Source organism: Esox lucius, chromosome 5 (assembly GCF_011004845.1).
Source record: "Esox lucius isolate fEsoLuc1 chromosome 5, fEsoLuc1.pri, whole genome shotgun sequence".
Lineage (NCBI taxonomy): Eukaryota > Metazoa > Chordata > Actinopteri > Esociformes > Esocidae > Esox > Esox lucius.
This window is the reverse complement of record NC_047573.1, coordinates 11,015-38,913: the sequence shown is the minus strand read 5'-3', so window position 1 is coordinate 38,913 and position 27,899 is coordinate 11,015. Positions and strand designations below refer to the sequence as shown.

General features: G+C 45.9%; 1 protein-coding gene across 1 annotated transcript; it reads left to right on the top strand.

Moving 5' to 3' along the window:
• The first annotated feature begins 1,777 nt into the window (after nt 1-1,777).
• On the top strand, nt 1,778-27,177 carry LOC105030495 (myosin heavy chain, fast skeletal muscle-like). Its single transcript, XM_010904389.3, has 41 exons — nt 1,778-1,819; nt 2,100-2,142; nt 2,274-2,501; nt 4,275-4,421; nt 5,167-5,323; nt 5,420-5,447; nt 5,635-5,746; nt 5,867-5,959; nt 9,137-9,197; nt 9,324-9,422; nt 10,741-10,844; nt 16,058-16,196; nt 16,528-16,646; nt 16,901-17,050; nt 17,150-17,320; nt 17,414-17,717; nt 18,111-18,175; nt 18,269-18,356; nt 18,463-18,580; nt 19,747-19,870; nt 20,096-20,232; nt 20,651-20,906; nt 21,081-21,323; nt 21,670-21,846; nt 21,947-22,092; nt 22,178-22,268; nt 22,626-23,015; nt 23,109-23,235; nt 23,384-23,502; nt 23,626-23,822; nt 23,952-24,135; nt 24,245-24,410; nt 24,620-24,744; nt 24,859-25,167; nt 25,375-25,578; nt 25,717-25,842; nt 25,971-26,141; nt 26,295-26,399; nt 26,483-26,578; nt 26,767-26,898; nt 27,063-27,177. The coding sequence occupies exons 3-41, from the start codon at nt 2,286-2,288 to the stop codon at nt 27,081-27,083; spliced, it is 5,817 nt and encodes a 1,938-aa protein (XP_010902691.2). The 5' UTR covers nt 1,778-1,819; nt 2,100-2,142; nt 2,274-2,285; the 3' UTR covers nt 27,084-27,177.
• The last annotated feature ends 722 nt before the right edge of the window (nt 27,178-27,899 follow it).

The window sequence follows — 27,899 nt, the reverse complement described above, 5'->3', positions numbered from 1 at the left end:
TGTTACTGACTTTGTAAACCCATGACATGTCCTTTACAACTGGTTTATAATGACCATATTAAATAATTTTTAATTGGCCTATACATTATTTATTAAGTATGAAAAAACTATAACCAAAAACATTATCTCATAGCTTGTGAATCTCCATTGAATGAGTTATAACAATATTTACATATTGTTCATTAATAGCTTACTAAAATACATAAATGTACTAAAATGCTTAATAAATGATGGATAAACTATGAACTAATTCATTGTTAATGGTTTATTATGTGTTGTTATTATATAGTGCTACCTTTTATGTTTTTGATGTTTTGGTTATTATTCACTGTCCTAAACAGGTCAGATAAAACGAAAACACTCCATTGACTTCACAGTGCATGCTGAAAAAGGAAAAACACAGCTTGTCCTGTAGACCACAGAGAGATCTGATACAGGCCAGCAAATGATTGTGACTTCATTGCCACCACATATAAGAAATGTGATCTGGAAAGATAAGATCCAAATTTATATCTAGCCCAACTAGGTTGTTTTGTGGATGCATGCCACAGAATGTGACTTCAAATCTAGATTTAGATTACATTAATTAAACCTTGTAACAAATCCTGGAAAGAGCAAATGCTCTGGGATGTCTCCGTCTGTGTCATAAAACTACCTTGCAAGCACAAACTGTCGTTTCAAGCTAGCAGTTCATATATCAAATATTAATTTCCCAAGATTTCCCAAGTCCTGACCAAAATATATGTGAAATATGCACAATTCTAATTGCACATTTGATTAAGAAAAATGTATCATATGTTAAAGGCATAAATATTTCTGTTCCAACTTTTAGATGTCAGTCCAAAGCAAATTTGGAGCTTAGAGAAACATGTCCTTGTAATACAAGTCATGTATCATGCAAGATTGTTGCACATTAAAATAACTAGAATGTTATAACCTAGAATGTTAGTCAGACGTGAACATTCTGTCCATCTACTGATTTTGGGAATTTGAAAGAAAGACTTCCTCATCAAAATGCTCAAAATAATGTAAATTACTGTCTTAGTGGATGGTGGCTCCTTCACAAGTTTCTAGAACTGTGTTTTGAGAAACATTTAAAAATAGGACTCGTCCCTATTAACTGTGCATCAGTTTCATTGATGCCAGCTCAACTGCTAAGCAGTTAACTTCAGAGAGTAATAAAAGTCTTAGGCAGCTACTGTGCTGTCAGCACAGTACATCAAGCATCTTAAATAGATTAAATGTAATAGATTCAACATTAGATTCAACAGTCGATGAAAGACAGTATATCTTTTTTTTTTATGGCAATTTGATATAGTTTCTCAAGGGTAATGTATCAAACTAAAGAAAGCATTTGGTAGCGATATCTGTTCACATGACATGAGGAGAATGTTTAGAAATTTGATTATAGTTACATATAGTTACAGTTAAGTTCTTGAGAAGTGTTCCTTTTTTAATAAACCAGAGTTTATTAAAATCAGTGAACTTGTATTGGGGAAGCATGGACTATATTTACATACAACAGAATTGAGTGGTAATATTGTAATACATTTGATAGATCAAACTTTTCATAATTTCATAATTTCTGTCTCATTCATGTAAAGTCAATTCAAAGACAAGTATTATAATGTAATATTAGTGTGCCTCTCCTGGAGGTAGTTGACGTTAGTTGAATGCATAATTAAAGATCCATCTCCTCCAATCCATTTCCTTCTCCAGAGGGCTCCATAATTAACTTGTGCTTGGTTGGCACCTTCTAACTGATATAAGAGATTGGGGCCCGAGGCTCCCCTTAAGTCAGACACCTTCTTCCTTGGTGGTAAGTCTCCACTTTGTTAGACTTGTGTCAACTAATGCAATTTTTACATTGATTTTGAATGTGTGTTCTGATATATTTTACTTATGGTTTAAACTAAAAGATGGTTCACCTGCACTAGTTTGTACATTTAGACAGTGGTCAAGAATGTAACAGGTTTTAAAGGTATTTATTTGAATTATTGATATTTAGTGAAATCCGTTGCCCCTAGGAAAATTTACCAGTTGCACATTCATGATGTGGTTTTAGACTTGTATATTCACACAGATCTAATTTTTTTCAGGTTACTCCAAGAAGTACATTTTCATCTGTTGTGGGGGTAAAAGGTGATATATGGTTTGAATCTTTACCACCAAACATATTGAAATGTTCTATTAGAGATACCACCCATCTACCTGTGGACTGGAGAGGAACCACCTCAGAGTCTATAATGCTTCATGTTTCATCTTGTTCCTAGACATCCGTCACCATGAGTACGGACGCAGAGATGGAGCAGTATGGCAAGGCCGCCATATACCTCCGTAAGCCTGAAAGGGAGAGGATTGAGGCCCAAACAGCTCCCTTTGATTCAAAGAATGCATGCTTTGTACCTGATCCCAAAGAGCTGTATCTTAAGGGTTTGGTCACAGCCAGGAAAGATGGAACCTGCACTGTGACAGTCAAGATGCCTGATGGCAGTGCACAGGTAAGCCTGGACTGATGGATTAAAATTGCAAGTTTGTGGAACTTAAAACAAAAAACATATTATCAATAGGGATATACAGCTCTGGAAAAAATTAAGAGACCACAGCATATTTTTTCCTTTCCAAAAAAGTCAAAAAGGAAAGTTTTGAGTAAGGAACAGAAGGGTTAAAATGTATTCTTTCGGAAGGTGTTCAATTACAATATTTTATCTACTCATGGAAACTATAGAAATGATATTTTAAGTACACAAATACAATATTTTTAGTCACAGTCATCGAAAATGATTGGCCACACTCCAAAAATATAGACATGTTTTCAAATCAGTGAATGGTTTATTATCGATCAATAGTTTATTCCAGCAGTTTACATTTCAGTGCTTAAAGGTACATGTATATGTTTGTCACAACACTTTAGATTTCCTTTTTTGTATACAAATTGTGTAAAATGATAGGGAACATACATATATAAACCGATCAGCCATAACAAATTTGACAACTGACAGATGAAGGGAATAACATTGATAACCTCGTTATTATGGCACCTGTCAGTGGGTGGGATATATTTGGCAGCAAGAGAACATTCTGTCCTCAAAGGTAATGTGTTAGAAGCAGGAAAAATGGGCAAGCCTAAGGATCTGAGGGACTTTAATAAGGGACAAATTGTGATGGCTAGACATCTCCAAAACTGCAGCCCGTGTGGGGTGTTCCCAGTCTGCAGTGGTCAGTACCTATCAAAAGTGGTCCAAGGAAGGAAAAGCTTTGAACCGGCGACAGGGTCATGGGCGGTCCAATCCAACAGACGAGCTACAGTAGCTCAAATTGCTGAAAAAGTTAATGGTACTGATAGAAAGGTGTCAGAACACACAGTGCATTGCTATTTGTTGGGTATGGGGCCGCATAGCCACAGACCAGTCAGGGTGTCCATGCTGACCCCTGTACTGCCGAAAGTGCCTACAATGGGCATTTGAGCATCAGAACTGGACTATGGAGGAAAGTGGCCTGTTCTTATGAATCATATTTCCTTTTACATCACGTGGATGGCTGGGTGCGTGTGCGTCGCTTCCCTGGAGAACACATGGCACCATGATGCACTATGGGAAGAAGGTAAGCCGGTGGAGGCAGTGTGATGCTTTGGGCAATGTTCTGCTGGGAAACCTTGGGTCCTGCCATTCATATGGATGTTACTTTGACACGTACCAACTACCTGAGCATTGTTGCAGACCATGTGTACCCTTTCATGGCAACGGTATTACTTAGAGGCATGGTCTCTTTTAGCAGGATAATGTGCCCTGCCACAAACCAAAAATGGTTCAGGAATGGTTAGAGGAACACAAAAAGGAGATCTAGGTGTTGACTACGCCTCCAAATTCCCCAGATCTCAATCCAATCGAGCATCTGTGGGATGTGCAGGACAAGTTCGATCCATGGAGGCCCCACCTCACAATTTACAGGACTTAAAGGATTTGCTGCTAACGTCTTGTAGCCAGATACCACAGCACACCTTCAGAGGTCTAGTGGAGTCCATGCCTCGACGGGTCAGTGCTGTTTTGGCGGCAAATGGGGGACCTACACAACATTAGGCAGGTGGTCATAATGTTATGGCTGATCGGTGTATTATAGGTACTGAATATGTTGTTATACTAAATGCTAGGCTAAACTGTAAATGGGGCCATGGTCTCAGTTGACTCTATACAAAAATAATGGTAATTATTTTATTTACTTGCTAACAAGAAGACCTATGAAGACCTATGGTGTAAACAAAATATCTGTTACAGGAAGGAAAAGAGTTTAAAGAAGCTGACCTACTCCAGATGAACCCTCCTAAGTACGACAAGATTGAGGACATGGCCATGATGACCTACCTGAATGAAGCTACTGTGTTGTATAACCTCAAAGAGCGTTATGCAGCATGGATGATCTATGTAAGAAACCTGCAGAAACACACAAAGACATCAATGAACATAAGACAGTACATACCTATATAGATATTGGAAACCAAGAAATAACAATACAGTAGAACAACATCAACACGTCAATCCAAGTAGAAACAAGGCAAAAGTTAACATGTTGTCACGCGTGATTGATACAGTGTCACACTTTTTTTAAATAACACAGTTCAGTTTAATACTATAGCTCCCCCTTCAGGCCAATCACTGCAATGTCAAAAATGCTGGCAAGGCTCAGACCCATGGCAAGGCTCTTCATTCAACCCTATTGAATAAAAATCTAGTGGTGTCTGAAATATTTTACTTGAATTGTCCTGAGCATGTATGTCAAATGTTATGATTCATGAGTGAAACATAAAGAAGCATAAATGGATGTGCCCATTATAAGCAGCAAACTCCTATCACTAATATACAAAAGTAGAACATGATAACTGATGCCTTGTTTGGTTAAAAAGGAAGAGTGTTTTGCCCATCATGGCAAACTGTATCTCTGAGGCAAATGCTTTGCTTTTGTAATGAGTACTTTGTACCAAACCTCATGATTTTAGGTTAGAGGCATTACCTTGCAATAACAATTCTAAGACTTATTATTCAGCCAAATGCTCCTTTGAATGTACAGAAAGAAAACGTATAGACAGATACAGATCCACAGTCCAGTCATTTATTTGTCGGGGACAATCTGTGATTTTGCTAATACCCTTATATAATCTCTTTCATGTAGACCTACTCTGGGCTCTTCTGTGTCACGGTGAACCCCTACAAGTGGCTCCCTGTGTATGATGCAGAGGTTGTTGCTGCCTACCGAGGGAAGAAGAGAGTGGAGGCTCCACCCCATATCTTCTCCGTCTCTGACAACGGGTTTCAATTCATGCAGATTGGTATATTTGAATGGATGGATGGTTGGATTGATATGAAATCATGTAGTCCTACCCATAATGTTATTACAGGCTGATAAACAATGTTTTTGTTTACAGATAAGGAGAACCAGTCCATCTTGATTACGTAAGCTGTTTATGTTAAACATTTTTGGATTACACTATGAATTAGGCCAAGTAAAATAATGTCTTCATCAGAGCAAGTATTTGATATACTTCTTATAAATAAGGCAACAATGTTTCTTAATTTCTAAATAAATAAAAGCCAATCTTACAAAGAAAACTTGTGATTATAACCTCTTTTTCTCCATCAGTGGAGAATCCGGTGCAGGAAAGACTGTCAACACCAAACGTGTCATCCAGTACTTTGCCACCATTGCAGTTTCTGGTGGTGAAAAGAAAAAGCAAGAGCCCGGCAAAATGCAGGTCCTTAAGCTTTCATTTTTAATGCATTTCAGTTGGGTTGGGTGTGTACATTTTTCCTAATCCTGTTTCAAGAATCCCCTCTTTACCAGTTTTAGATCAACCTGTGTTTCTCTCATTCAGGGGTCTCTTGAAGATCAGATCATTGCAGCTAATCCTTTGCTAGAGGCTTATGGTAATGCCAAGACAGTGAGGAATGACAACTCTTCTCGCTTTGTAAGTATTAAAGACATGTTGGCAAATTGATCTTATATTGGAGAAAATATATATTTAACTATGGATATATTGTTACATGTTCTCAATGTATAACAAGCCGCCCTCCCGTGGGCTCACCACTCACAGGAGGGACCATAAGGGGCCGGTGCGAAGAGGATCGGGCGGCAGTCGAAGGCAGGGGCCTAGACAACCCGATCTCTGGACACAGAAACTAGCTCTAGGGACGTGGAATGTCACCTCGCTGGCGGGGAAGGAGCCTGAGCTAGTGCGTGAGGTTGAGAGGTTCCGATTAGAGGTAGTCGGGATCACCTCTACGCACGGCTTGGGCTCTGGAACCACACTCCTTGAGAGAGGATGGACTCTTCACCACTCTGGAGTTGCCCATGGTGAGAGGCGGCGGGCTGGTGTGGGTTTGCTTATAGCTCCCCAGCTCTGCCGCCATGTGTTGGAGTTTACCCCGGTGAACGAGAGGGTCGTTTCCCTGCGCCTACGGGTCGGGGATAGGTCTCTCACTGTTGTTTGTGCCTACGGGCCGAACGGCAGTGCAGAGTACCCGACCTTCTTGGAGTCTCTGGGAGGGGTGCTGGAAAGTGCTCCGACTGGGGACTCTATTGTTCTACTGGGGGACTTCAACGCCCACGTGGGCAACGACAGTGACACCTGGAGGGGCGTGATTGGGAGGAACGGCCCCCCTGATCTGAACCCGAGTGGTGTTCAGTTATTGGACTTCTGTGCTAGTCACAGTTTGTCCATAACGAACACCATGTTCAAGCATAAGGGTGTCCATCAGTGCACGTGGCACCAGGACACCCTAGGCCGCAGGTCGATGATCGACTTTGTTGTCGTCTCATCTGACCTGCGGCCGTATGTCTTGGACACTCGGGTGAAGAGAGGGGCGGAGCTGTCAACTGATCACCACCTGGTGGTGAGTTGGATCCGATGGCGGGGGAGAAAGCTGGACAGACTCGGCAGGCCCAAGCGAACTGTAAGGGTCTGCTGGGAACGTCTGGCCGAGTCTCCTGTCAGAGAGATCTTTAACTCCCACCTCCGGCAGAGCTTCGACTGGATCCCGAGGGAGGTTGGAGATATTGAGTCCGAGTGGACCATGTTCTCCACCGCCATTGTCGAAGCGGCCGCTCGGAGCTGTGGCCGTAAGGTCTCCGGTGCCTGTCGAGGCGGCAATCCCCGAACCCGGTGGTGGACACCGGAAGTAAGGGATGCCGTCAAGCTGAAGAAGGAGTCCTATCAGGCCTGGTTGGCTTGTGGGACTCCTGACGCAGCTGACGGGTACCGACAGGCCAAGCGGGCTGCAGCCCGGGTGGTTGTGGAGGCAAAAACTCGGGCCTGGGAGGAGTTCGGTGAGGCCATGGAGAAGGACTATCGGCTGGCCTCGAAGAGATTCTGGCAAACCATCCGGCGCCTCAGGAGAGGGAAACAGTGCCCTACCAACGCTGTTTACAGTAGAGGTGGGCAGCTGTTGACCTCAACTGAGGATGTCGTCGGGCGGTGGAAGGAATACTTCGAGGATCTCCTCAATCCCGCTGTCACTTCTTCCATTGAGGAAGCAGAGGATGAGGGCTCAGAGGTGGACTCGTCCATCACCCGGGCTGAAGTCACTGAGGTAGTCAAGAAACTCCTCGGTGGCAAGGCACCGGGGGTGGATGAGATCCGCCCTGAGTACCTCAAGTCTCTGGATGTTGTGGGGCTGTCTTGGTTGACACGCCTGTGCAACATCGCGTGGCGGTCGGGGACAGTGCCTCTGGGATGGCAGACCGGGGTGGTGGTCCCTCTTTTTAAGAAGGGGGACCGGAGGGTGTGTTCCAACTATAGGGGGATCACACTTCTCAGCCTCCCCGGGAAAGTCTATGCCAGGGTACTGGAGAGGAGAATACGGCCGATAGTAGAACCTCGGATTCAGGAGGAACAGTGTGGTTTTCGTCCGGGCCGTGGAACACTGGACCAGCTCTATACCCTCTACGGGGTGTTGGAGGGTTCATGGGAGTTTGCCCAACCAATCCACATGTGTTTTGTGGATTTGGAGAAGGCATTCGACTGTGTCCCTCGCGGCATCTTGTGGAGGGTGCTTGGGGAATATGGGGTCCTGGGTCCTTTGCTAAGGGCTGTCAGGTCCCTGTACAACCGAAGCAGGAGCTTGGTCCGCATTGCCGGCAGTAAGTCAGACTTGTTCCCAGTGCATGTTGGACTCCGGCAGGGCTGCCCTTTGTCACCGGTTCTGTTCGTAATTTTTATGGACAGAATTTCTAGGCGCAGCCAGGGGCCGGAGGGTGTCAGGTTTGGGGACCACACAATTTCGTCTCTGCTTTTTGCAGATGATGTTGTCGTGTTGGCCCCTTCTAACCAGGACCTTCAGCATGCGCTGGGACGGTTTGCAGCCGAGTGTGAAGCGGTGGGGATGAAAATCAGTACCTCCAAATCCGAGGCCATGGTCCTCAGTCGGAAAAGGGTGGCTTGCCCGCTTCAGGTTGGTGGAGAGTGCCTGCCTCAAGTGGAGGAGTTTAAGTATCTAGGGGTCTTGTTCACGAGTGAGGGAAGGATGGAACGGGAGATTGACAGACGGATCGGTGCAGCTTCTGCAGTAATGCAGTCGATGTATCGGTCTGTCGTGGTGAAGAAAGAGCTGAGCCGCAAGGCGAAGCTCTCGATTTACCAGTCAATCTACGTTCCTACTCTCACCTATGGTCATGAGCTTTGGGTCATGACCGAAAGGACAAGATCCCGGATACAGGCGGCCGAAATGAGCTTTCTCCGCAGGGTGGCCGGGCGATCCCTTAGAGATAGGGTGAGAAGCTCGGTCACCCGGGAGGAGCTCAGAGTAGAGCCCCTGCTCCTCCACATCGAGAGGGGTCAGCTGAGGTGGCTTGGGCATCTTTTTCGGATGCCTCCGGAACGCCTTCCTGGGAAGGTGTTCCGGTCCCGTCCCACCGGGAGGAGACCCCGGGGAAGACCTAGGACTCGCTGGAGGGACTATGTCTCCCGGCTGGCCTGGGAACGCCTCGGTGTCCCCCCGGAAGAGCTAGAGGAAGTGTCTGGGGAGAGGGAAGTCTGGGCATCCCTGCTTAGACTGCTGCCCCCGCGACCCGGCCCCGGATAAGCGGAAGAAGATGGTATGGTATGGTATTTTTGTTTTACTTTTTCTAACCAAATGCTCTACTGTAGGGTAAATTTATCAGGATTCACTTCCAAGGTCCCAAATTGGCTAAAGCTGACATTGAGACCTGTGAGTTTGTTTTCCTTCTCATAACTTTTTTAATATTCTAATTTAATATTTTTAATTGTAAGCCATCCTTTCTGTCTGTGTCTCACTCCCTTTCTGATACTTATTCTGTAACTCTGTAACCCTCAGACCTGCTGGAGAAGTCCAGAGTTACCTTCCAGCTTCCTGATGAAAGAGGCTACCACATCTTCTTCCAGATGATGACAGGCCACAAACCTGATATAGTTGGTATGGAAAGTAGAGATTTAAGGAAATGTATTCCATCCATCATAGATTCATTAAAATATTAACAACAAAATAATAGAAATGACTGAATCCATATATCTAGGCATGATCATGAGCATAATATTTATAAAATTGTAGTTTTGTCCTTTTAACCTAAAGAAAAAACTGCTTGTAATATTGTTTTATATCTCCTAAATTATCCAAATAATGGTGGGCAATTATTTAGCCATTTTTAAAAAGGCTTCCATCACCTATCTGAAATTACAATTCATCATCAGTATATTTTACTGATCATGACAAGCGTATGCAGTTCTGCTTGGGCAGTTTAATGGTAGTGATTGTATCTATGACACTTGAATGGCACAAAGGTTATGGTTTTAGCAGAGGTAATGTCTTCTAACCCAGCAGAATGCATTGGGAATGCATTTGAACATATAATTATATAAAATATTATTTCCTGGGAGATTTGAGTGTTTATTAAGCAGAGAGAAATAGAAGACACTGGGCAGAGCAGGCTAGGCTACATTAATGTAGCTGGCTGTTTGAGATTTGTGTTACTGTTTGAATATATAGGGTTAAATTGACAATTACAAAATACATTTACAAAGCCAGAAGAAAATAATTCAAATTTTATGTATGTAGAATCTGTTGAAGTGACAATTATGAAAGAGAAAATAACAGTTATTATATGATTCCTGTTTGCCATGATGTAGCCTAGGAAATGCAAGGATTGCACACAGACATAGATCCAGGTGACATAGGTAATCATAGCATGTTGGTTGCCCAGACAACTTGGTGAAAACTCACACACGACAGCTGGGGCATGTTACTATAGGTGGTTTTATTATCTCAGCTCTCCCCATAAGGAATAGATTCCTGTTAACCTTTACAATACAAGGAACCAGAGCACCCTGCTGATATTAAGACCCCCAAAAGGGAGACTTCTAGTGGTTTCTACTCGGCCCAAGGCCCAGTCTCCTTCTAGTGGTTTCTACTCAGCCCCAGGCCCAGTCTACCACATACAGATGTAGACTAGGAGCCTTGCTCAGCGGACATTCCATTCATTACTGCCCCTGAACACAGATACAGACATCCTGAGTCGGTGACAAGGAAAGACAAGTCTTTTAGTATACATACTGTTTCAAGCCTTCAGAGTACAAAGATCTTACTGAGTAATGAATAAATAATGATATAACAATAAATACATTTTCCACAACAGCCTTATGGATTATATGTCAGGGATAGTAGATGTGAGTGATAATGCATGTCTGTAAAAACATTTGGAAATTAATTTGTGAAAATTTTTCTCTGTGGTCCACAGAAATGTCTCTCCTCACCACCAACCCCTATGACTTCCCCATGTGTAGCCAGGGTCAGATCACTGTGAACAGCATCGACGACAAGGTTGAGCTGGAAGCTACAGATGTGAGTCGTACAAACGGTTGACATAACTTAAGAAATTGGAATGGGTAGGACCACCAAATACCCAGAACTCACAATATAATTCCAACTTAGTGGCAGCCTGGACATTTCATGTCTCTATTTTATTTCATGATCGGGGCTTGTTTTCGTTAGGCTCTACTTGATGTGTAACAGTGACAGAGTTATAGTGTAAAGTAACTGAGCAGTCTTCCATTGTGTTTCATTTCTGTACTTGTGACAACTGCGACCTCTGCTGGTTCACCTCCCCCTGCAGTGGGCGGGCCCCAGCGGTCGACGTCACCGGCCTTCTGACACCACCGTCTCATCATACATTTCACCTGTGTCTCGTTTAGTGCACCTGTTCCTCATCATCGCTGTTTCCCCCGGTATATATGTTCCCTCTGCTCCCCCTGTCTTTGTGTGTGATTGTCCCTACCTGTGTGTAGAGCTGTGCTACGCTTTGTTCAGCTTACGCTGTATATGTTCGAGTGGATACGATTAAATATCCTTCCACCACGCCTTCTCCTGCTCCTCCTTGCTCCTCAAACCCCGAAGCCGTGACAGAATCACACACCCAAGAAAGACAGCAAGGATATGGAGCCTACAGGAGCCACAGGCAAGGTCGGTGTTGCGGAGGCGGTCCGAGTACATTCAACAATGCTGGCCAGCCTAGGCGCGGCAATGGACAACATCTTGAAAGCGGTACAGCGCCTAGAGCTGAGCCAGCAGACCCCCGCAGCACCGGCCGTTTCTCCGCCTGCCCTTTCCTCGCCGCCTAGCATGGGGGCACTGCATCTCCCCTTGCCCAGGGACTTCGACGGGGCGGCGGACCGCTGCCAGGGATTCCTCCTACAACTGGACATCGCGCTCCAGGCGATGCACCCTGCGCCGACCGAGGCTCAGAAAATCACCTCGCTCGTCTCCTGCCTATCCGGAAAAGCCCTGGAGTGGGCCACCGCCGTCTGGAACACCGAGCAGCCCACCCAGGGCAGCTACGCCGATTTCACCCGCCGCTTCCGAACCGTGTTCGACCATCCACACGAAGGGAGAGAGGCGGGTGAACGACTGTTCCACCTACGGCAGGAGACGAGATCGGCGCAGGAATTCGCTCTGGAGTTCCGGACCCTGGCAGCGGGATCGGGGTGGAACGAGCGGGCTCAGATCGACCACTACCGGTGTAGCCTTCGCGAGGACGTCCGGAGGGAGCTGGCTTGTCGAGACGTGTCCCTCTCCTTTGACCAACTGGCGGACATGTCCATCCGTCTCGACAACCTGCTAGCTGCCCGAGGACGTCCCGGAAGAGGCCCGCCCGTTCCACCCTGCCAACCAGACGCCGCCGTCCCCATGGCCCTGGGGGCGGCTGCGCTGTCGGGCAGGTGTAGGGGAGGAGAGGTGCGGAGTGCCTCCAAGAGGAAACGAGGCCGTACAACCGCGCCGCACCGCACCTCCCTCCCCGAGTCAAGAGGTGACAGGCAGGGCACTTCCGCATCACCCCAGGTAGCACATGCACATTCACCACTAACCTCTTCCCTCTCTATGTGCACTGTCCCTGTTAGGTTCCCCGGCTTTCCGCGGCTCTCCCGGTGTAAGGCGCTGGTAGACTCAGGCGCAGCCGGAAATTTCATGGATAAGTCTTTTGCCCTGCGGTCACGCATACCCCTCCAGGCCCTCGACACCCCCCTGCCCGTGAGAGCTCTAGACAGCCGGCCACTAGGGTCAGGTCTGGTCACGAGTTGCACTGTTCCCCTCCTCCTGGTTACCGACAACCAACACAGTGAAACCATATCCTTTCACATAATCGACTCACCCACATTCCCAATAGTTTTAGGTTTCCCCTGGTTATCCCTACACGACCCCGTCATCTCCTGGTCTAGTCGACGTCTGTCGGGGTGGTCGCGGAAGTGCCAGGGTAGGTGTTTGGGTGTTTCCGTTGGCTCGACCTCGGTGGAGAGTCCAGACAGTGCGCCCGCCGTGCCCATTCCCCCCGAATACAGGGACTTGGCTACGGTTTTCTCCAAAGCCAAGGCTGCTGTGTTGCCACCACACCGGCTGGGGGATTGTGCGATAGACCTCGTTGACGGAGCCGCACTCCCGAAGGGTCACGTGTATCCACTGTCTCGCACCGAAACGGAGACTATGAACGCCTACGTTACGGAAGCGTTGGAACAGGGATACATTAGGCCCTCCAAGTCACAGGTCTCCTCGAGTTTCTTTTTTGTGAAAAAGAAGGACGGTGGTTTGCGCCCGTGCATCGATTACCGGGCGCTGAACAAGATCACCATTCCGTTCCGCTACCCTCTCCCTTTGATCTCTGCGGAGGTGGAGAGGATGCACGGGGCCCGCTTTTTCACTAAATTAGACCTCAGGAGTGCCTATAACCTGGTGCGTATCCGGGAAGGAGACGAGTGGAAAACCGCTTTTAGTACCACATCTGGCCATTACGAGTATTTAGTGATGCCGTACGGGTTGATGAATGCTCCTTCAGTCTTCCAGTCCTTCGTCAACGACGTATTCCGGGACTTGTTGTGCGAAGGAGTGGTAGTGTATATTGATGACATCTTGATATTCACTGCTACCCGCGCCAAACATGTCTCGTTAGTGCGCCGAGTGCTGGCTCGACTGCTGGAGCATGACCTGTACGTGAAAGCCGAGAAGTGTCTGTTTTTCCAGTCGTCTGTGTCCTTCCTGGGATATCGCTTTTCCAGCACAGGTGTGGCTATGGAGGAGCCTCACATTGACGCCGTGCGTAATTGGCCGACCCCAACCACGGTCAAGGACGTGCAACGTTTCTTAGGCTTCTCAAATTACTACAGGAGGTTTATCCGGGGCTTTAGCCAGGTCGCGGCTCCGATCACCTCCCTTCTGAAGGGGGGGGCGACCCGGTTGAGGTGGACCGTGGACGCGGAGCGGGCGTTTGTGGAACTGAAACACCGTTTCACCACCGCTCCGGTCCTGGCCCATCCCGACCCGTCGCTCCAGTTCATCGTGGAGGTGGACGCGTCCGATTGTGGGCTCGGTGCCATCCTCTCCCAGCGGACGGGGTGTCGTAACACGCTCCGTCCCTGTGCCTTCTTCTCCCAGAAGCTCAGTGCGGCGGAGCGGAACTACGACATTGGTGATCGTGAGCTGCTGGCCGTGGTTCGAGCTCTGTCGGCGTGGAGGCACTGGTTAGAGGGGGCTAAACACCCTTTCCTCGTCTGGACTGACCACCGGAACCTGGAGTACATGCGGGCAGCGAGGAGGCTGACCCCTCGCCAGGCAAGGTGGGCTATGTTCTTCACCCGGTTTGTGTTCACTCTCACTTACAGGCCGGGGAGTAAGAACGTCGGGGCTGACGCGCTGTCCCGCCAGCATGACACGGAGGAGAGGCCTGTGGATGATGCTCCCGTGCTCCCGGAGTCATGCATCGTGGCACCGGTGGTATGGGAGCTGGACGCGGACATCGCCCGAGCGCAGCGCGACGAGCCCTCTCCGCCCACATGCCCTGAGGGCCGTACGTATGTGCCGGCGTCTGTCCGCGACCGCCTCATCTACTGGGCGCATACATCTCCCTCCTCCGGTCATCCTGGCATCGGGCCAACAGTGCGCGCCCTGGCCGGTAAGTACTGGTGGCCCACTTTAGCCAAGGACGTGAGGGTATACGTCTCTTCCTGCTCGGTGTGCGCCCAGAGTAAGGCACCCCGGCACCTACCGGTGGGCAAGTTGCACCCCTTGCCCATTCCACAACGACCATGGTCCCACCTTTCTGTTGATTTTTTGACTGATCTCCCCCCTTCCCAGGGCCATACCACCATCCTGGTCGTTGTGGATCGGTTCTCGAAGTCCTGCCGCCTCTTGCCCCTGCCCGGCCTTCCTACTGCCCTACAGACCGCGGAGGCCCTGTTTACACACGTCTTCCGGCACTATGGGGTGCCCGAGGACATCGTGTCTGACCGGGGTCCCCAATTCACGTCTAGGGTGTGGAAGGCATTTATGCAGCACCTGGGGATCTCGGTCAGCCTGACCTCGGGCTACCATCCCCAGTCCAACGGGCAGGTGGAACGGGTCAATCAAGAAGTGGGTAGGTTCCTCCGGTCCTACTGCCAGGACCGGCCGGGGGAGTGGGCAGAGTTTCTGCCGTGGGCGGAATACGCACTGAATTCTCTGCACCACTCCTCCACGGGAGTGACGCCTTTCCAGTGCGTCCTGGGCTACCAGCCGGTCCTGGCGCCGTGGACGCCGAGCCAGACCGGTACCCCTGCGGTGGACGACTGGTTCCGGCGGGCAGCGGGCACATGGGAGGCAGTACAATCCCGCCTCCGGCTCGCTGTCCGCCGTCAAAAGACCTCTGCAGACCGCCACCGCGGGGAGGCCCCGGTGTATCGGCCAGGCGACCGGGTCTGGCTGTCGTCCAGGGACCTGCCCCTCCGCCTGCCCTGCCGGAAGCTGGCCCCGCGGTTTGTGGGGCCTTTTAAAGTCCTGAGGAGAGTCAACGAGGTAACATATCGGTTACGCCTTCCCCCCGACTACCGTATTAACCCCTCGTTTCATGTGTCTCTCCTCAGGCCGGTGGTGGATGGTCCCCTCCAGGGGTGTGAGGTGCGGGAGGTGCCCCCTCCCCCTCTGGACATCGAGGGGGCCCCGGCGTACTCTGTCCGCTCCATCGTCGACTCGAGGCGCCGGGCGGGGGGCCTCCAGTACCTCGTGGAGTGGGAGGGGTACGGCCCGGAGGAGCGGAGCTGGGTTCCGGTGAAGGACGTCCTGGCTCCCGTCCTTGTCCGCGACTTCCATCAGCGTCGGCCGGACCGCCCTGCTCCGCGCCCCCCGGGTCGGCCCCGAGGCCGGCGTCTTCGCGCGGCTGGGGCCGCGCGTCAGGGGGGGGGTACTGTGACAACTGCGACCTCTGCTGGTTCACCTCCCCCTGCAGTGGGCGGGCCCCAGCGGTCGACGTCACCGGCCTTCTGACACCACCGTCTCATCATACATTTCACCTGTGTCTCGTTTAGTGCACCTGTTCCTCATCATCGCTGTTTCCCCCGGTATATATGTTCCCTCTGCTCCCCCTGTCTTTGTGTGTGATTGTCCCTACCTGTGTGTAGAGCTGTGCTACGCTTTGTTCAGCTTACGCTGTATATGTTCGAGTGGATACGATTAAATATCCTTCCACCACGCCTTCTCCTGCTCCTCCTTGCTCCTCAAACCCCGAAGCCGTGACAGTACTTCCTCTCTAATTCCAGGATGCCATTACAATTCTGGGCTTCAGTAATGAGGAGAAAACATCCATCTACAAGCTGACAGGAGCTGTAATTCACCATGGAAACATGCACTTCAAGCAGAAGCAGCGTGAGGAGCAGGCTGAACCAGATGGCACAGAAGGTGAGGCCACTTATAGATACACAGTGTAAAACATTAGTCCCATTCCCCATCTCACAGAGGGTGAGGCCACTTATTGATACACAGTGTAAAACACTAGTCCCATTCCCCATCTCACAGAGGGTGAGATCACTCATAGATACACTGTGTGAAACATTAGTTCCATTCCCCACCTGAAATTCAGGCTGTGTATCAAATGGAAAACAACTTCTAAACGTTAGAAATTACACTGGATGAAAAAAATTATATCGACCACTGGAAGTCATGTTGTCACTGTGATATCAGAAACGAGATATTGTGTGCCTTATTGTGTTTGGGTTTGTTTACTCCCCAGTCGCTGATAAAATCGCATACCTGCTGGGACTGAACTCAGCTGAAATGTTGAAGTGTCTCTGCTTCCCCAAAGTGAAGGTTGGCAATGAGTATGTGACCAAAGGACAGACTGTTCCTCAGGTAAGACGATCATCTACACTGGACTTATTTTAGGGATGCGTGCGTTGAAATACAGTTATGTTCCAGTCTTATCTCTGGACTATGTTAATTCTCTTGTGCTATCTCTGGACTATGTTCATTCTCCTATGCTATCTCTGGACTATGTTCATTCTCCTGTGCTATCTCTGGACTATGTTCATTCTCCTGTGCTATCTCTGGACTATGTTCATTCTCCTGTGCTATCTCTGAACTTAAACAATGTACTATGGTTGCAGGTTAATAATGCAGTGAGTGCCCTATCTAAGTCCATCTATGAGAGGATGTTCTTGTGGATGGTCGTCCGCATCAACGAGATGTTGGACACCAAGCAGCCAAGGCAGTTCTATATTGGTGTACTCGACATTGCTGGGTTTGAGATCTTTGATGTAAGTGTGAGACCAACACTAGTCAATTTGTTATCCTTAAAATGGATTACAACCTTGTATTATTTAATGATGACTTTTATCATTAAATCCCATCAACAGTTCAACACATTGGAACAACTGTGCATCAACTTCACCAATGAGAAACTGCAACAGTTTTTCAACCACACCATGTTTGTCCTGGAGCAAGAGGAGTACAAGAAGGAGGGCATCGTGTGGGAGTTCATTGATTTTGGCATGGACTTGGCGCAATGCATTGAGCTTATTGAGAAGGTCTGGGATTTCTATAATTAACCCCAACAACTAACAAATATGGATCCTACATGTAAATCTAATTAATGTAATATCAAATATTTTTATGAACAGCCAATGGGCATCTTCTCCATCCTTGAAGAGGAGTGCATGTTCCCCAAGGCTTCAGACACTACCTTCAAGAACAAGCTGTATGACCAACATCTCGGCAAAAGCAAAGTGTTTGAGAAGCCCAAGCCTGTCAAAGGCAAGGCCGAGGCCCACTTTGCCCTGGTGCACTACGCTGGCACTGTGGACTACAACATCACTGGTTGGCTGGACAAGAACAAGGATCCCCTGAATGACTCAGTCTGTCAGCTGTACGGGAAGTCCTCAGTTAAACTGTTGGCTGCCCTATATCCTGCTGCTCCACCTGAAGGTATGAAAAGTATCAAATGAAAATAATTCAACATCAGTCAAAATACAGAGCACCATTTTCTCAATAGTCTATGAATGTATCACAATATCTTTTTGTTTTTTCAGAAAATCTTTATGGTAGAATTTGCATGAGGGAAAGTCAATACATGTCAGTCTGCACACAAGTTCCATCAAGGTTTTTTTCTGCATTGAACCAATACATGACTGACTCTCTGACATAACGACTAATTATCTTTCTGATTTATCTAAATCACTTTTTGGGGATTAAACCTGGCATCCATTTGGTTACTTGTCAGATGCTTTAACTCCTAGGCCACTTGTACCCCATTAAGACATGTCTAGTTAACCTGAGATCCTCTCATTTCTGATATTTGACTTTCCACCATTTTATCAGATACAACCAAGAAAGGGGGCAAGAAGAAGGGTGGTTCCATGCAGACTGTGACCTCCCAGTTCAGGGTGAGATTTGGATGTTTCAATATTAAATCCTTCAAATGCTGCTGTGATTTTCATTAATATTTCCTGAGACACTGGTTTGTAACCCTCTTACAGGAGAACCTGGGGAAGCTGATGACCAATCTGAGGAGCACTCACCCTCACTTTGTACGCTGTCTGATCCCTAATGAGTCAAAAACTCCAGGTACAACAAATAGATTTACCAATGACAAGTATTATTAACAGAGTATTAGTAACTTTTAACAACCCCAAACTGGATTAAGAGTATTAAAAGAGGCTTATCTTTCTAGGTCTGATGGAGAACTACCTGGTTATCCACCAGCTCAGGTGTAACGGTGTACTGGAGGGTATCAGGATCTGTAGGAAAGGCTTCCCCAGCAGAATCCTCTATGCTGACTTTAAGCAGAGGTACTTACACACAAATGCATAAACTCACACAAATACCAATATAGATTACATTTATATATGGATAATTGTGCAGACGCTCTTATCCAGAGACTTACTGTAAGTACACTTTAAGATGAAAAACAGCCACACAGGTTAGTAGTGAGTGCATTCTAATCAGTGAATTAATTGTCAGCAAAATTCAGTGCTGGAAGGAAAGCCATACAAATAATAATATAATAAGAGATGTTTGCAAAAGACAACAGCTACATACACTAAGGCCCTAGCAGGAGTGAGTAGCAGTAATCCAACATGAGATGACATTTTTCTGGATAAGTGCTACTTCTTGTATGAGGTAAGGTCTTACTCTGCATGTATTGTATAGCATGAAACTGGAGTGAATCCCTGCCTCGATGTTAGCAGAGATTGGCTGGATGTTTTTTAGGGTCCCGCCAAGCTTCTTTCCACTCTGGGAAGGGGACACTACATAGTTGTCAACCATGATGGACATACTCTTGATTGATAGCTCAGTCTTGTCAAGGTTCAGCTTGAGGTGGTGGACCGACATCCAAATGGAGATGTCAGCCAGGCACGCAGAGATGCGTGTTGTCATCTGGGTTTCGGAAGGGGGAGGAGAAAAAAGCTGATTGTCGGCATAGCACTGATAGAGAAGACCATGTGAAGATATGACAATTCCAAAGAACACGATTTATTGGAAGATGAGGAGAGAACCGAGAACCAAACCTTGGGGAACACAGTAGTAAGAGGCCATGCAGCAGAGACTGATCCTCTCCACATCACCTGGTAGGAGAGGCCTGCCAGGTAGGAAGCTATCCAAGACCAGCAGGGAGAAAAGGGGGCAGTGAGAGTCATAGAACGTAGAAACAGATGGAAAAGGCAGAAAGCAGGTAGGGTGGGAGAGGCAGAATGAGGAGACAGAAGGGAAAAGGATTCAGGAGATGGAAGAGACAATAGGATGTAGGAGAGGGCAGTTAGGGAGAGAGAACGAGGATTGTGGAGGCATATGACATAGGTGGGGACTGACAGTGCAGACAGGTTTGTCCAGGCTAGCAAAACAAAATTAGAAGGGTTGTAGGGTGGGGAGTGACAGTGCAAAATGCTTACCTTTTACAGAATATAACTGATCTATTATAAATGAACATATGATAAAACAAAATATCCTTATCCAGGTACAAAGTACTGAATGCCAGCGTCATCCCTGAGGGACAATTCATGGACAACAAGAAGGCTTCTGAGAAACTGCTTGGGTCCATTGATGTAAATCATGAGGAATACAAGTTTGGACACACCAAGGTCAGTCCAATACACCCAATGAAAGCTGACAACAAAACACAACTTTACTATTTCTAGTAACTAATGGAAAATAAACAAATAATTGTCTTTATGACTTGTTTATAAGCATTAAAAATGTTATGTTGTTCAAATTAATCTAGTGGTGTTGTTCCACATTTTAGATTAAGCCCATTCTGTTATTGTGACAGAATGGGCTCAAGAATTTAACATATTTACCTGTCTCAGGTGTTCTTCAAAGCTGGTCTTCTTGGTGTTCTGGAGGAGATGAGAGATGAGAAGCTGGCTGCTCTTGTCCGCATGATCCAAGCTCTTAGCCGTGGATATCTCATGAGGAGGGAGTTTAGCAAGATGATGGAGAGGAGGTGAGGGATAGTAAACATCTTGGCAACGCTTTCTGAGAATAATCTGTATGTAATGAATGTCAGTTGATCCGAATGAAAAATGACTTATTATGATATTAACCCTCATAACATCAATACTTCACATACATTTTTGGACCTCAACAATACATCATTATAAATTAATTTAATACCATACATGATTCACTTTAGAAATTAGGTAATTTGAATATACCAAAATGAAACATTTAGAAATGTTCTTTTTAAGGAATGTACAGTTTCTCATTAGTTAACATGATACTGTCTCCAATGAAAAGTCCAATAAGTCTGCTATATAGAAAAAGCAGTGGTGGAGTTCTGTTTGCTATTCCAATCCAAAGATGTACCTTTAAGCTTGTCAGTCGCATCACTTCACAACACCTCATCCTATCTTTCCGACCAGAGAATCAATTTACTCCATCCAGTACAACATCCGTTCATTCATGAATGTGAAAACCTGGCCATGGATGAAGTTGTACTTTAAGATCAAACCTCTGCTGAAGAGTGCTGAGACTGAAAAGGAGCTGGCCAATATGAAGGAGAACTATGAGAAGATGCAGTCGGACCTGGCCAAGGCGCTGGCCAAGAAGAAAGAGCTGGAGGAGAAGATGGTGACCTTGCTGCAGGAGAAGAATGACCTGGCACTCCAAGTCGCATCTGTGAGTGCGCATTTGCATATAAACACATAAATACACATAAACCCAAGCATGCACACAGACACACACACACACACTGACTGTGTTAACTCACAAAGACTATTGGCTATTAACATTAATACATTTTGATACACTAAGTGAGGCTGTTTTGTGATTTTCCTCCTGTTCTGATACCAGGATTCAGAGAATTTGAATGATGCTGAGGAGAGGTGTGAGGGACTCATCAAGAGTAAGATCCAGCTGGAAGCCAAACTCAAAGAGGTGAACGAGAGGCTGGAGGATGAGGAGGAGATCAGTGCTGAGTTGACAGCCAAAAAAAGGAAGCTGGAGGATGAGTGTTCTGAGCTGAAGAAGGACATTGATGACCTGGAGCTCACCCTGGCTAAAGTGGAGAAAGAGAAGCACGCCACTGAAAACAAGGTATTGTGTCTTACCCTAATCTAGATGGTCTAATTTGCACTTATTAACATAAATAGACTTCAAGTCATACACAAGGTTGCGAGCAAGATTGTTTAATTTCAGGAACAGGATTTCAGTAGCAGGATTAGATTACATGTCAGTATCAAGGAACTCCACACATTAATTGCAGGCTCTGCTCCATCATTCATTAAGCACACTAGCATGGTGTACACTGTGTTCTACTGTTCAATATATATATAAAAAAAATCATTATTTAACTAAATTAAAATATTATACAGTATAAAAAGCAGAATCTTCTCTTTATGATAAAGTGACCAAAGACTTCTTTTGTTGTGGCTGGTTATAGGTTAAAAACCTGACAGAGGAGATGGCTTCTGTGGAGGAAAGTGTTGCCAAGCTGACCAAGGAGAAGAAAGCCCTCCAAGAAGCCCACCAGCAGACCCTGGATGACCTGCAGGCAGAGGAGGACAAAGTCAACACTCTGACCAAGGCCAAGACCAAGCTGGAACAGCAAGTGGACGATGTGAGTGAAGTTGAACATTGTGTCTGTCGTAAATAGCAAGATGATACTATAATTCATTCTAATTTAAGCCATACTTTATGTTTGTGTTTTAATCTTGTAGCTTGAGGGTTCTCTGGAGCAAGAGAAGAAGCTCCGCATGGACCTTGAGAGAGCCAAGAGAAAGTTGGAAGGAGATCTGAAACTGGCCCAGGAGTCCATAATGGACCTGGAGAATGACAAGCAGCAGTCTGATGAGAAAATCAAGAAGTAAAAACAAATAAATGACTACAGTATTACCTGAAATATTGATTAAAATTGATATTGTGTTGACAATTATTTATTTGTTTCTTAGGAAGGAATTTGAGACCTCTCAACTCCTCAGTAAGATTGAGGATGAGCAGTCTTTGGGAGCTCAGTTGCAAAAGAAGATCAAGGAGCTCCAGGTACAATACAGGAAAACACTGTAATAATATATTCAGATAACACTTCCCTTAATATTGGTGGCAGCTGAGGGCTCAGAAAGTATTTTCTTCAGTTTTCTAAAAAGTGTCAACCAAACCCCTCCCAGCTGTCCATGATAACAACTACAGTCCATCTAAAATCTTCTAACTAAATGTGCTTCTTACCATTCTGGGTTGACTACTGCAGGTGACACTTAATATAACAGTCTAACTGACGTATGTCAACACCCTAATATAACAATGGCAATAACATTAAAATAGTTGATTCAACTGTATTTGAGGGGAAGAATTGACTTGATCTGATGTATAGTATATACATTGCTCCTCCTCCTGTTCTAGGCTCGTATTGAGGAGTTGGAGGAGGAGATTGAGTCTGAGCGTGCTGCCAGGGCCAAGGTTGAGAAGCAAAGGGCAGATCTCTCCAGGGAACTTGAGGAGATCAGTGAGAGGCTGGAAGAGGCCGGAGGCGCCACTGCTGCTCAGATTGAGATGAACAAGAAACGTGAGGCTGAGTTCCAGAAGCTGCGTCGTGATCTTGAAGAGTCCACCCTGCAGCATGAGGCCACAGCCTCCGCTCTGCGCAAGAAGCAGGCTGACAGCGTGGCTGAGCTCGGGGAGCAGATCGACAACCTGCAGCGCGTCAAGCAGAAGCTGGAGAAGGAAAAGAGCGAGTATAAGATGGAGATTGATGACCTCTCCAGTAACATGGAGGCCGTCGCCAAGGCTAAGGTGAGTAGTGATGGTTTAGAGGTCAACCAGTGAAGAGTCACTGACATCATCATTCAAACGCACTGAAATAATGATGGCACGTTGCACTAACAGGGCAATCTGGAGAAGATGTGTCGTACTCTTGAGGACCAGCTGAGTGAAATCAAGACTAAGAATGATGAGAATGTTCGCCAGATCACCGACATCAGCGCACAGAGGGCTAGACTCCTGACTGAAAATGGTAACCAATTACAATGACCAACAATCCAATTCTATTCTTCAGTAGCACACAGTAAATTGTGTGGGGCTTCACGTCTACTCCACAGTTGCTTCTGTTCTATTCAGCACATAACATTTCCTAACATACAGATGTTCTTTTATTCCTGCAGGTGAGTTAGGCCGCCAGCTGGAGGAGAAGGAAGCCCTGGTTTCTCAGCTGACCAGAGGCAAACAGGCCTTCACCCAGCAGGTGGAGGAGCTGAAGAGACATATTGAGGAGGAGGTCAAGGTAAGGGACAATATTTGCACTCTACCGATCACAAAGTTTAGAGGCATATTTTCATGTCAAATGTGGCATGTTACTCTCTTCACACTTTACTATTGCTACAATCTTTGTCTTTTTCTCTCATAGGCTAAAAATGCACTGGCGCATGGTGTCCAGTCTGCTCGCCATGACTGTGACCTCCTGAGGGAGCAGTTTGAGGAGGAGCAAGAAGCCAAGGCAGAGCTGCAACGCGGCATGTCCAAGGCCAACAGTGAGGTGGCTCAGTGGAGGACTAAGTATGAAACTGATGCCATACAGCGCACAGAGGAGCTGGAAGAGTCCAAGTGAGTCACACAGAACTAAATGAACACAAATACTGTGTGAATGGTTAGGGTGATACTGGGCTCTGTGAAATGTTATGGGAATATGTGCTGTAACATATGTTTTGCATTATAAAACCAACCATCCAACAGGAAGAAGCTGGCCCAGCGTCTACAGGAGGCTGAAGAGACCATTGAGGCTGTTAACTCCAAATGTGCCTCCCTGGAGAAGACCAAGCAGAGACTGCAGGGAGAGGTGGAGGACCTCATGATTGATGTGGAGAGAGCCAACGCCATGGCTGCCAACCTTGACAAAAAGCAGAGGAACTTTGACAAGGTGACAATTATAATAATCTTACCCGTAGGTGATATTTTCAGATTGAAATATTATCATTTGTTGTAAAATAGTAGGACATTTCTGATTTAAAATGCATGAATTCCCCCAGGTTCTGGCAGAGTGGAAGCAGAAGTATGAGGAGGGCCAGGCTGAGTTGGAAGGAGCTCAGAAGGAGGCTCGCTCTCTAAGCACTGAGCTCTTCAAGATGAAGAACTCCTATGAGGAGGCTTTGGACCAGCTGGAAACACTGAAGAGAGAGAACAAGAACTTGCAACGTGAGTATCTGAAAGCATTTCTATTTATTTTAGATTTTCAAAATGGACATGACTGTAGTTGTAAAAAAAATGTATTCCATCCTCAGAATAGTGTAAGTTTATGGATTCAACTTGTAATTGGCATTTCTTAGAACAAGCCAATTACTTGTTTGTTAAAACGATTGTAAAATCTTCACATTTCTGAACTCGTCCTGTGTTTGTGTGTACAGAGGAAATCTCTGACCTGACTGAGCAGATCGGAGAGACTGGCAAGAGCATCCATGAGCTGGAGAAGGCCAAGAAAACCGTGGAGACAGAAAAATCTGAGATCCAGACCGCTCTGGAGGAGGCTGAGGTACAAACAATATCTATTAGATGAGAAGATCAATGTTATACTAGCCAAGGCCATGGATAGTGTCATGTTTCCTACATTATTTTTAACATACACTGTTTTCTTCACTTTATTTAGGGAACACTGGAGCACGAGGAGTCAAAGATTCTGCGTGTACAACTGGAGCTGAACCAGGTCAAGGGTGAGGTGGACAGGAAGTTGGCGGAGAAAGATGAGGAGATGGAGCAGATCAAGAGGAACAGCCAGAGGGTGATTGACTCCATGCAGAGCACCCTGGATGCTGAGGTCAGAAGCAGGAACGACGCCCTGAGGGTGAAGAAGAAGATGGAGGGAGACCTGAATGAGATGGAGATCCAGCTGAGCCACGCCAACAGGCAGGCCTCTGAGGCCCAGAAACAGCTGAGGAACGTCCAGGGACAGCTCAAGGTAGAGGGACAGGGTCATGATGGCCAAAAATACTGAACATGGGTGAGGTTTAATAGGTTAACCTGTAGAACAGAATAGAACAGACCAATTGAAAATAGGTAAAATTGTGTTCCGTAGAAAGGTAGAAATATTGGTTAAATTATTTTTTACCAATTCATTTACCATTACTTGTACAAGTTTTAATGAAACCATGTCATTTAAACCTAGGATGCCCAGTTGCACCTTGATGATGCTGTCCGTGCCTCAGAGGACATGAAAGAGCAGGTAGCCATGGTGGAACGCAGAAACGGTCTGATGGTGGCTGAAATCGAGGAGCTGCGAGCTGCTCTAGAGCAGACAGAGAGGAGTCGCAAAGTAGCTGAGGCTGAGCTGGTTGATGCCAGTGAACGCGTTGGTCTGTTGCACTCACAGGTATGGATCAAAAACGATTTCTAATTAAACTATTCCCAAACTGTCTACACACACCTAGAATTCAACAGTGCATGCTTTTTTATGTTCATAATTTCTGCCTTGCAAGTTCAAAGAGTCAAATTATTTTTCCTTCTCCAGAACACCAGCCTAATAAACACCAAGAAGAAGCTTGAGAGTGACTTAGTGCAGGTGCAGGGCGAGGTGGATGACTCTGTCCAGGAAGCCAGGAATGCAGAAGAAAAGGCAAAGAAGGCCATCACTGATGTGAGTTCTCATTGTTTATTCAACTACATCAACTTTATTCATCCAATGATTTAATGGCAGTTGGGGAATCACTGCAAAGACAAGTTAAAATGTTTATCAATATTTACATAAACCAACCACTATTTTAGGCTGCCATGATGGCTGAGGAGCTGAAGAAGGAGCAGGACACCAGCTCTCACCTGGAGAGGATGAAGAAGAATCTGGAGGTCACAGTCAAAGACCTGCAGCATCGTCTGGATGAGGCTGAGAATTTGGCCATGAAGGGAGGCAAGAAGCAGCTACAGAAACTGGAGTCCAGGGTCAGTTACCAGCAGGATGGGTTACAGCAGATTATAAGATGATTGCTGGACATGTATTTAATAATATATAAGCTGATTTAGAAGCATATCTGTTTTACAAAACTAACTGATTTCACAACTTCATAGATATATAATTGTATAATTTTACAAAAGGTGCGTGAACTGGAGGCTGAGGTGGAGGCTGAACAGAGAAGAGGTGTAGAAGCAGTTAAGGGAGTACGCAAGTATGAACGCAGAGTCAAAGAGCTGACTTACCAGGTAAGAGAAATGCTTAATGCACTGTCACAGACACAATTGTTTATGAAAATGTGGGGCATTGAGTTGTTGATCTTCTCCTTCAGACTGAAGAGGATAAGAAGAATGTTAAAAGACTTCAGGACCTGGTAGATAAGCTGCAGCTGAAAGTGAAGGCCTACAAGAGACAGGCTGAGGAAGCGGTGAGTCAGACCTTTACCAGGTCTAGAAGACATGTTGTTGGTCAAAAGTCGCTACTTGCTTAAGTAATTCAGTATATTAGGTAGTTCCATATACATTTTGTACCTTAAGCTTCAAACTTTCATGAAACTTTGAAAGAGAGATCATAACTTGGCTGATGTTATGCTTTCCTTCTATTTTCCTCACCCAGGAGGAAGCAGCCAATCAGCACATGTCTAAATTCAGGAAGGTGCAACATGAGCTGGAGGAGGCTGAGGAGCGTGCTGACATCGCTGAGTCTCAAGTCAACAAGCTCAGAGCCAAGAGCCGTGATAGTGGAAAGGTACACAGCTGCAGATAAACTTTAGAAGATTCATTTCAGTTACAGCTCAAAAAGCCTTCCTTTAAATTATTTGCAGATTTTTTCATCTTTTCCATGTTTTTATTAACAATGATATATTACCTATTAACTAATTACTTTATTACTGTATATCTTTCTTCCTACAGGCCAAAGAAACTGCTGAGTAAAGACCAAAGACATCAATATCTTTCATTCATTTTACTGTGTTGCATAAAATATGATTTTCATGGTGAAATGTTCAGCATTTATTAAACACATGTTGACAACATATATTTCCTTTGTAACTTGTTTTTCGGTTTGTTCATACCATCAACATATCATACAGGACTTCCAGTAAAATCTTATTAGGGTTAAAACAACATAATGGTCCATATCAGGTACTAGTAGTTGGTGCCATAAATAAACTAATATACATCTATGAACTTTAACAATTATTTGTCACATTGTCCAAGTTATGTTCCCACATTTTAATTAAATTAATTTCACTTTAATTTAACCAGGGAGAGACATTGAGACATAGGTTTCATTGACAAGTGTGCCCTGGGAACAACAATAACGGAATAAAACTAAATTTCAGGAAGGTGCAACACGAGCTGGAGGAGCCTGAGGAGCATGCTGACCCTGCTAATTCTCAAGTCAACAAGCTAAGAGCCTAGAACCGTGTCCCATGTGTTGGGGTTATCAACTACCTGATAGACACCATATTTTCACAAGTGGATGTCTTGGGTTAGGGATCTCCCCAGATCCATTATAGAGATAATTCTGAATAAACTTGGACATGCTCAAGCGCTACTCTCAACCACTGCCAAGTACCCAATTGAACGAGTATGTATAAAGACATTTAGTTTAATGGTTGGGGGTTGAGTTTGCAACCAGGAAAACCTATTTTTAGGACCTCTGCCAAAATGTATTGCCATCGGATCGGTGGACAATGACAGTTATACAGGAAGTTACACAAAAAATCTATTTAATTTCAAACATAA